Genomic DNA, 10,681 nt, shown 5'->3' with positions numbered 1-10,681 from the left:
TGTATATAGTTTTAATGTACGCTTACAATGTGTGGGTTTTGTACATGAGTATCTAAGTATAAAGGGTCTTTGATTAAAAGTTTAATGGTACTATCCAAAATGACGTTGAAATCACTGCCAAAAAAGTTTTCTTTATTGAATATTCAACAAATAAAATATCTCAAAACAAGCTCTTTTCTATTGTTGAATGCAGCAACACAATGGATAGGCCCAAGTCTGTGTAACGTTTCTCACACATAGCTGCTCATTCCAAACTGGACTATGAAATACAAGCAAAAAAAAACCCCAGCAGATTTCAACAGAAGACATGTGACACATTATCACTCCCACCAGCCTTTTATAAAAAGCACAGCAGTCTCATTGGGGCGTTTTATTATGAAAGCAATAACACACAACAGGGTGCTCAATATGGGCCATTATCCACATACCTAGGAGCTTTCAGCAAGAGGCGAAGCCACGTGCCATTAATAAGCCGCGGCCTGCACAGCATGTGTGAACACGCACCTTTTGTTACTGAGCTTGTGAAATGACACCGCCCCCCAGTGGTGGTTTTAGGCACATGCAGCCCATGCAATTGCATGAGACCCCGGGCAGCAAGGAGGCCCCTGTTGTCGTGGTTCAGTTACTATAAATAAACTTATATTCACCTCAAGTCTGCACTAGAATGAATGACTTATTAAAGCCATGCACAAGTTTAAGTCAGTATGTGCCAGTACGGGACTCCTCTTGTTCATACATTTTTTATATTTGTAGTTGCTCTGCTGAACATTTTGAAACTCTTCCTAATCAGACAGTGCCCCAGCGTGCACACAACAAAATAAAGGCAAACAACAAAAGAAGTGTGTGCTGCCAGCACTCTTTTTATGTTCAAAAGCCCGTGTGCAGCAGAATCTTTTCAGTTCCAGCGCATCCCTGACAGACTGAATCAGCTGCTCGCTCCAGTAAAGAACTTCTCTGTTAATCCCGCGGGGATTCAATGAGGGATTTGGTTTTCCTAAAACGGGCTGCAGAACAAACAGAATAATACAAACCTCTGGCTAATCAAATCTGCACAGAACAAACAGGCACCAGAGAGACAACAGAGAGGGATAACAGCTGCATGTGTTTGAATTATTATCTAGTAAACCCTGATGGCACGAGGGGGGCGTTGGGAAAATGCAGCCGGAAAAAAAATGTTTTTTTAGGTGCTGGGTTGGTTTATTAAAGATAAAAGGAATTCAAAAACACTTTCATCTGTTAGATTATCTTACATTTCATTGCAATTCCCAGTCAATTAACCCTATAAACCAGTCCTCTTCAAGTTGGCAGTGTGTACATAAGTGCATTTCTCTCTCCACTCCTTCCTTGACACTATCAATCCCACTACAGTTAGAGGTATAGGATACATCTTGCCACACGCAGATCGCAATACATCCCGGTACATGAGATCGGCATGATGGGAGACTTGTGGGATGCATAAGAAGATCAAATAATCATTTAAGGATGGGACTGCTTTGAAAGGAGATGGGGAGAGTGCGTATTCATACTGAATATAAAACACACTTATTCAGGGTGGCAGAATTCTCTGCAGTGTACAGGGCACGCCTCAGAGCCTTTTTAAATAACTCCTGTGTTTGAATGAAAAAAAAAATCCTAACGTAACAAAAGGAAAAAATAACATTGGGATACATTCTCAAAGATATTTGACTTTGGTGCAATTTCTGAAAAGAATCCTAATTCTAAAAGGAATAAGAAACGATTTAGGATTACTTACATTCTCACACATTAATCTGGGATGATATTTCACTGTGACTAGGCTAGACTCTCAAAGCTTTTTACTCTAAAATATCATTAGTACATTTATTTTCTGAAAGGAAAAAAAAAAAAAAAATCAATTTTTCAACAAATAAACATCTTTAAACACACCCCTAAATAAAAGATCTGAGTTGGTTGTTTATTTCTGGTTTGATAATTGTATTGGGTGTGCTTTCCTTTGAGAAAAATGAATAAATAGCTTTGAGAATTGAGCCCTGTGCAGGGTCATAACACCATAAAACTACAGGCCGGATTCTTCACAACCACGCTGAAACTCACAGAACAGGATGTACTGCAGAGCGTTTTTGTCAAATACATTGTAGTTACATTTTTACTAGAACACTACACAATTGTGTTGTTTAATAGGACTCAATAATTACAGTAAAAGTGTTAATAGGTACACAAATTCTGATTTTTTTAAATACAGTCACAAATATGTCCTGTTATGAATGCATTCTGTGATTCCTGTAATTCTCAAGGGCATTCACATTGTTACACAGCGTTGTGATTCCTTTATGAATCTGTTATAAATCCTGCATTGTGTTCCCAACACAGAAGCCAGGACCAGAGGACACCTTTGAAATCAAGTGAAGACTCAACCCAGGGAAGGACACAGAGTGATGTGGGGATGGATTTGGTTACATCATTGTTGATGATGATTCACTGGAATCCTTTAAGAACTCATGTAACAAAGTTCTGGGATCAATCAGTTACTGGTCAATGTGCCACACTGCATCCCTCCCTCCCAGTCCCTCAGCTCTAACCACTAGAGCCACACTGCTTCCCTCCCTCCCAGTCCCTCAGCTCTAACCACTAGAGCCACACTGCTTCCCTCCCTCCCAGTCCCTCAGCTCTAACCACTAGAGCCACACTGCTTCCCTCCCTCCCAGTCCCTCAGCTCTAACCACTAGAGCCACACTGCTTCCCTCCCTCCCACTTCAGCTCTAACCACTAAAGCCACACTGCTTCCCTCCCTCCCAGTCCCTCAGCTCTAACCACTAGAGCTACACTGTTTCCCTCCCTCCCAGTCCCTCAGCTCTAATCACTAGAGCCACACTGCTTCCCTCCCTCCCAGTCCCTCAGCTCTAAGCACTTGGTCAGTTCATTATTTCATGATCTCTATCAATCCTGGCATGCTCTGGATCTCTAGGGCTGGATTGTGCACCTGATCTACGCTGTTGCTTTCAAGTTTTAAATAAAAGCCTGATGGAACCGCTTTCACAGTGGAAGAAAGGCTTCGTACATCTGGGAATTTAAACTGAAATTAAGATCTTGTAAAATCCCTTACCTAACAAACAGTAAGTATTCAAAACTAGCTCTGATCAGGGTCTGTGAAACTAACAGACAGTAAGAGGTGGTTTTGCCATGTGTTGTAGTGAAGGAGGAATTCAGTGCACAGAACTGCATTGACTGCCACCTAGAAGCATACCCAGGAGTGTTTTGATTGTACATTGTGATAATAAAAATAATACAACTAAAAATGTAGATTTCTTTTTTTTTTAATTTACACTGCTGGAGTATCAAATTATTTCCTAATAGCAGTTTATGATTGATAAAGTGTTTAGAGAGTTTGAACAGATATGTTAATAGCCAGGACATTTAACAATCCACAAGCATATAAACAGATATCAAATATCAGCTCTACAGCCAGTTTAATTTATGCAAGCCCTCAATGGTGCTGAATTAAGACATATTAAAACAAATGGAGTATATTCAATGACAAATGTTTCGACTAGAAGTCTTTCTCAACGTTTCTTAACTTCAAAGCGTTAGTCATTGAGGTTATTAGGTCTGAGTATTTCTATATTTGTATCGTATTTCAAAATGCCCAATTAGAGTCCCAAGGTAATACAAATAGATAATTGTGTCCAAACTGCAGAAAGCTGAAACATTTCTTCTGCTAGTTTCTTGCAGTTATTTGTAGCCGCATCACAATTTCTTTTGCAGGGCCTTCAGCTAACCCCCCCCTCAAAGCAGGCTGGTGGTGAAGGAAGAGTTAAGTTTTGGGTGATCCTGTTTGCATCCACCCCTCTCCCAGCCCCACCCCTCGGATTAGCCCTGTCATTTACCCCTGAGCCCCTATAAATCCCCCGGTTAGAAGGACTGACAGTCTACAGGAGATGCTAAACCTTTGTCATTTCAAGTTTCTGTTTAAAAAAAAAAAAAAAAAAAAAAAGATAAACTAACACCTCTAGAAAATATAAATGAAATAACACTCCATAGATATAAGATCATTTGATATTTATTTTGCCTAGTTTGTAGCACAGGCAGATCTCTGAGCTAGTCATCCACGATGTGGGAATTCCGTTCCATGGCGTTTTGGCGGGCGGTTTTCGCCGAGTTTTTCGCCACAATGTTCTTCGTGTTTTTTGGTTTGGGCGCGGCACTGCGCTGGGGTGCGGGCCCCATGAACATTCTACACGTCGCCTTCTGCTTTGGATTGGCAGCTGCCACTCTGGTCCAGTCGGTGGGTCACATTAGCGGTGGCCACCTCAACCCTGCCATCACCTTTGCTTACCTGATTGGCTCCCAGGTGTCCCTGTTCCGCGCTTTCTTCTACATCGCTGCGCAGCTGCTGGGCGCTGTGGCCGGGGCGGCCGTGCTGTATGGAGTTACACCCTACAACGTGCGCGGGAACCTGGCTCTCAATACGGTACGTCTTGAAATGAATGCTTTACCTTGCTCCTTTACACTGGTGCCTTTTGAGGGGTTCACAAAGTAATCGCTCTCCTTTTAGAAGGCTGTTCATTATGTATCAGGTTGCAGGGGCTTTGCTCCTCAGCGCCATCACTCTCAATGTATTCTGTGCTTCTGATCAGTTGCTAAACATCAAATGAAACGGGTGTCAATCGTGCCTATTGGTGGATGCCAGTATCTCCGCCCTACCCAATCACAGCTCAGCTGCTCAGAAACCACTCAGAAGCTGAAAGTGCTGAAACCTGCTGTATAGTTAACAAGCTGCTCCAATGAGGAACCCCAGTCAAGTTCTGTAAATGGTGAGTGGCTCATTACGGTACATTGTGAGCCCATGAAAAAATAAGCGTTGAAAAGGAGTGATCTATAACTGCAAAGCACTCGATACTTTTGACCTACTTAAGCAAATGCAGTTTGAGTTAAAGTGTGAAGACTCTCCAAATGGATCAGTCAATAGCACAACTAATAATCATTCAGAATGAACCAAACAACCCGCTATACCAGCAAATACTGAAAGAATTGCCCACTCTCCTCGGTCCTCTCCTGGTTTTCTAGCTTCTCTTTTCACATTTGCTTTTTTTTTCCCTTGCCAGGGGCTTTCACGCCTCTGCAAGGTTAATGTCTGATACAAAACCAGCACACACACATTCCTCTAAATGGGACCAGTCAGAGATCCGTCACACTTTAGCGCTTGGGCGTGGCACACCGCTGAAGGTTCTAGCCAAACCGTTTCTCTACTTGAGTTTGTTTTGTAAAGTTTGACCTTTCTATTGACCGTTTTGAAGTTGCCTTGTTCACAAAACTTTGAGGAGGTTTCTAAAAAATCTTTTTTTTTTTTTTTAATAACATTTTGATCAGTTAAATCCAGTTTTCAGTTCAAGAAACCTTTTTAAAACTGTTTTACAAAAGTGTAGAAGTTTATTCTTAGTTTGAACGATTTAATCTGAAATAAATGTTCCTTAGATTTTCTGAAGGCCATATACAATTATACATCTGTCGAAAGTCTATTCTGAAATAAGAATAAGGTTTTGTTGAAAACACACAAAGGATATGTAACAGTGCACATTTACTCAAGCCTGCTAGATCTTAATTATCTAAGCAGTGGTACAGTTTACAAGCCTGATTTTCTGTGGACCTCATCCCACCTGTATCTGTTATGCATGTAATATGGTAATGCACCACTGTTTGACCAGAGCTGTCCAATGAAGGGCTCTTGAGCCACGTAGGGCTCCCTGGGCTTCACAATATAGCACTTCTGATTTCGAGGGGGAGGCTGAACTTTGTGGTAGAATGTAATGAATTGGCATCTCAACCCATTGTTTTGAATGGAAAGGCAAGGCTGGATACACACTGCAAGCCATACGGTTCAGAGATGAATGCTGATGTCAGTAATATTAACTGTCAGACACTAGGGGGATATCATCCCAAGAAGCAAGTCAGAAAACATGACTAGGTAACCCATTCCATCCCCTCACCACTCTGTGTGAAGAAGAGTCTCCTTCAACAACATGACTAGGTAACCCATTCCATCCCCTCACCACTCTCTGTGTGAAGAAGAGTCTCCTTCAACAACATGACTAGGTAACCCATTCCATCCCCTCACCACTCTCTGTGTGAAGAAGAGTCTCCTTCAACAACATGACTAGGTAACCCATTCCATCCCCTCACCACTCTTTGTGAAGAAGTGTCTCCTTCCCTCTGTCTCAAGTCTGTCTCCCCCAATTTCCAGCTGTGTCCTCTGGTCCTGGTTTCTGTGTTGAATTCAACTTCTTTTAAGTTTGTATAGACTTCAATCAAGCCTTCATTAACCCTTCGTTGTTCTCGGCTGCACAGATTCAGGTCTTTCAGTCTGGGGCGTTAGCCAGGTAGCTGTTTACTGGACTCATATAATACAGGGGGATTCATCATTTGCACAGTAGCGACTGTGAAGACTGAGGAACTGCAGGCATCACACCTGCTATACCTGAACAGCCAAACAGTTTGATGAATACCCTGTATATGGATGTGATACCACCACCTCAAATGTATTTGTATGAGATGGAGATGACGTCACATTAAAATAACCTGTACCAGTTTAACTAAACTACTGAATGATTGTTTATTAACTACATATTATAAAAGCTATACAGAAGAGATTCTCACTCACTCAGAGTTAGAGTGATCCCAGTCCTGGGTGCAGCTCTGACCCATCGTGGGTTGGGTCTCATGCAGCCCCCTGTAGGATATTCTATCTACTCCATTAATGATCTGCTGTCTCTCTGTCTGTCTCTCAGCTGCACGGCGGGGTCAGTCTCGGCCAGGCCACCACAGTGGAGGTGTTCTTGACCTTGCAGCTTGTTGTGTGCGTCTTCGCTGTGACCGACGAGAGGAGGAACAGCCGCATGGGCTCTGCTGCGCTGGCCATTGGCTTCTCCGTCACTCTGGGGCATCTGCTGGGGGTAAGAGGCACTGGGGGTCGATGTTCCTGGGAGTGTGAAGGGGTTCTAGTTGATAAAACAAGTCTGTCAGTAACACCCATCCCCCACTGCCACACTGTCAATTCAAAACGAGTGCCGTCACTAGGATGAAATGTATATAACAGCAGGAGTAGAATATTGTGCAATAATAAATGGCAATGCACATTACAATAGTGCAGTCTGACATATATGATGGATTTTTAGGCAGACATATGTGCCCCTATATTTTCACAATCAGATATTCTCAATAGCTTATGCTAAATAATGTTATTTCAAAGTTTCATGACAATTGAACAAGTGGTTCTCTATATGCAAACATGGACGGACTTACGGACAGACCTCCCCATTCGCTGAGAATCTGGTATAATCCTAATTAATGCTTATACAGCATGACAATTGGATAAGCAATTCTCCAGCTATTTCCAAAGTATAAATTACTCTCAAAGTGAGAACTAAACATATCTAGCTTGATGCATTCATTTCTAGTTTTGTAACTTTGTAACAGGTGCTTTTACTCCTTTTGAACAAAACAGAGTAATTTAATCCATGGAGAGAAAATCCATCCCAAAGTGTCCTTAATAAGTCAGTAAGTGCTGTGGGGACAAAGACGTTCTTTAATAAGACAGTAAGTGCTGTGGGGATAAAGACGTTCTTTAAAGACCGTGCCTCAGGGTTATGATGATGAAAAGGCTGTCAGTCGATGTGTGTAACTGTCTTTCTAACCCTTATGAACCCATTTGTAATTGTACTTTCTATTGGTTTTAAATTACTTTTTCAGTTTTAGTTTATATCAGTGTCTTTCTAAATCTGATGCCCTTGAGTGGCATCCATAGATGGGCATTGCATCCCGGTCTGCACTACCTGTGTGTGTGTGTTTGTTGAATGGGCTCTCCCTCTTCCAGATGTACTACACTGGGGCTGGAATGAACCCTGCCAGGTCCTTCGCTCCAGCTGTGCTTGTCAGGAATTTCATCAACCACTGGGTAAGCAAAATCCAGCCTGTCTGCTTAATTGCATCATCAAATGCCAGTGCCATTGACCTGCATAATGGGATTATGACGAGCTTGCAGCTAGAGCTCAGTAGGACTGTCATTTTGAGTTGAATACCTGAGGAAAAAACAGTGGAATAGGCTGACTAGTCACCACTTAAAAAAAAAGAAAAATAAGAAATCATATTATTTGATGATGTCTGGTGTCTATTTTGAATGTTTCCTAACACTTTGCTGTCTGTGCACTATATTTTAAAACCTATTTTTCGTTTTATTAATGTGCTAATAGTGATTGACTGCAACCACAACTCCATTTGAAAAGGCACGCTTGTCACTCACTTCACAGTCACGTGACCCAGTTTCTGAGGTTGACTGTTACTTTCTTTCGGCGACAATTCTGTGCTACCTCTAGTCACTCGTAGTTTATCTAAAACCAAGGCTGGACAGCATCCCAGCTTAGAAATCTCTGTATAGGCTTCCAGTGCAATACAGGGGTGAGTTTAGAGTTTCATTACTGACCTACAATGTCTTGCATGGCCTTGCCTCTGCTGATATTTCAGAGCTTCTCTTTCTATATGTCCCTAGCCCTGCCCTGTGATCTCAGGGTCTGGTTTATCGGTGGAGTGCAGGTCCTCTCTACCCAGGGAGTGGGTGTCTAGCCCTGCCCTGTGATCTCAGGGTCTGGTTTATTGGTGGGACAGGTCCTCTCTACCCAGGGAGTGGGTGTCTAGCCATGCCCTGTGATCTCAGGGTCTGGTTTATCGGTGGAGTGCAGGTCCTCTCTACCCAGGGAGTGGGTGTCTAGCCGTACCCTGTGATCTCAGGGTCTGGTTTATCGGTGGAGTGCAGGTCCTCTCTACCCAGGGAGTGGGTGTCTAGCTGTGCCCTGTGATCTCAGGGTCTGGTTTATTGGTGGGACAGGTCCTCTCTACCCAGGGAGTGGGTGTCTAGCCGTGCCCTGTGATCTCAGTGTCTGGTTTATTGGTGGGGTAGGTCCTCTCTACCCAGGGAGTGGGTGTCTAGCCGTGCCCTGTGATCTCAGGGTCTGGTTTATCGGTGGAGTGCAGGTCCTCTCTATAGCTAGAGCCGCATAATATATACAACTTCCATCAGGGTGTTCATTTGAACTTTTATTGAAAATATCAAGATCTTACATTTACTAGTCTTCCCTACTGATAAACATTTCTTTTTGGTTGAATAAGTAACAAAAAATACATTTTGCATACATATTAAAATTCCATATATATTTTAGTATCGCCTAAGGGGATGAAAATGGACTATAATCCATTCATCATAACTTTGGCATATTTCCTTCATCATGAATCACGTCAATACGTCTATCAGTGCAGACAAAACACAAGTTAAATAAAATCATGGCAGTAAAACATGCAACTGCTTGGAGTAGAATAAGAGATCTGTCCCTTTTGCCTTATACTATTGAATATTCCTCTGAGTTCTCTCTTCATGAGGAAAGTCCCATTCGATTGTTCTCAGATGGTGTTTGCTCTCTCTCTCTCTCCCTGCAGGTGTACTGGGTGGGCCCGCTCATAGGGGGCGCTCTGGGGGCTCTGATCTATGACTTCCTGCTGTTCCCCCGGATGAGGGGTCTTTCAGAGAGACTGGCCGTGCTCAAGGGGAGTCGCCCCCCAGAGGGTGAGGGGCAGCAGGACACCCGAGGGGACCCCATCGAGCTGAAGACCCAAGCCCTATAAACACGGTCTGCCCTGCCCCCTCCCCCCCCTCCACACTGGACAGACTGGAGAGGCTAAACCTGAAGACACACGCACGGCCTCCCCTTCGGAACACTGTAGAGTATTGAAATAGTGATTCACAAGTTCATGTAGGTTTTCTGGCATATTTCCTTCGTTCTGAAGCGTGTAAATACGGCTACCAGTGCAAATAAAATCAGGTCAATAAAATATGCAACTGCTTGGAATAAGTGGAATTAGAGAAAATCTGTCCCTTTTGCATCCTGCTATCGAATATTCCTCCGAGCTGTCGTGTGCCGACAATACATCAATACATGGACATTGAACCTAATGTCATATCTGTACAGTACACTCAAAGGATGATCTTTTGCTATAATAGATCAGGAATGTTGATTTTCAAACCACGACAGTAATATAGACCTTCATATGAATATAAATAGATATAGTTTGTGCTGAAAAAAAAAGCGATCTTTTTTCTCTTCTCTTTCATGCTCTTGTGCACCCTGTAACAGCAGTTCTAGTGGTTGGAAAGTAGATCCGGCTGGGAAGAACTAGGTCCGTGATGCTCTTTTTTTTTTGTTTGAAGGACCGAATGAGTGGCGGTGCTGTGGCTTCAGGCTTCTCTCCCGCTGAGGAGAGCCGAGTTTGTGTCTCACAGGTCAGGGAATTGTCCTGTGAGAAGGGGTGGAGAGGGGGGTGGGTTTATTTCAATCTTCCGTGTCTTCATCTGAAGACAGTATATCTCACGTCCCGAACTCCTTCCCCCAAAAAATGTACTTTAATATTCAACCTTTTTTGGATTGATTTTGAAGTGAATCACCAGAACTCCGTATTCAAGACCCTTCAGTTATGTCACAGTTTGTGGAAGGGGTTCACACGTTATCTCCTGGCTCAAGGCCTCAACTCTAAGCACTAGGCCACACCAATGTTTGTTGAAATGCTGGTATAGGGGATTTTGAGGCTGGGTGAGAGGGAAGTTACCAAAACTCCCCTTTCTGTAAATATTGGGCTACACCACCCCCAAGTCGCAGATTCTGCC

The 10,681-nt window shown here is 43.0% G+C and overlaps 1 protein-coding gene across 1 annotated transcript; it reads left to right on the top strand.

The window, feature by feature from the left end:
• Nucleotides 1-4,009: 4,009 nt before the first annotated feature.
• On the top strand, nt 4,010-10,675 carry LOC121307152 (lens fiber major intrinsic protein-like). Its single transcript, XM_041239289.1, has 4 exons — nt 4,010-4,447; nt 6,762-6,926; nt 7,847-7,927; nt 9,460-10,675. Exons 1-4 carry the CDS (start codon nt 4,088-4,090, stop codon nt 9,643-9,645), a joined length of 792 nt encoding a protein of 263 aa, XP_041095223.1. The 5' UTR covers nt 4,010-4,087; the 3' UTR covers nt 9,646-10,675.
• Nucleotides 10,676-10,681: the final 6 nt, after the last annotated feature.

The sequence above is a fragment of the Polyodon spathula genome, chromosome 53 (assembly GCF_017654505.1).
Source record: "Polyodon spathula isolate WHYD16114869_AA chromosome 53, ASM1765450v1, whole genome shotgun sequence".
In the NCBI taxonomy this organism is placed as follows: Eukaryota; Metazoa; Chordata; class Actinopteri; order Acipenseriformes; family Polyodontidae; genus Polyodon; species Polyodon spathula.
Note: the sequence above shows the minus strand (reverse complement) of the source record. Positions and strands in the feature narration are given on the sequence as shown.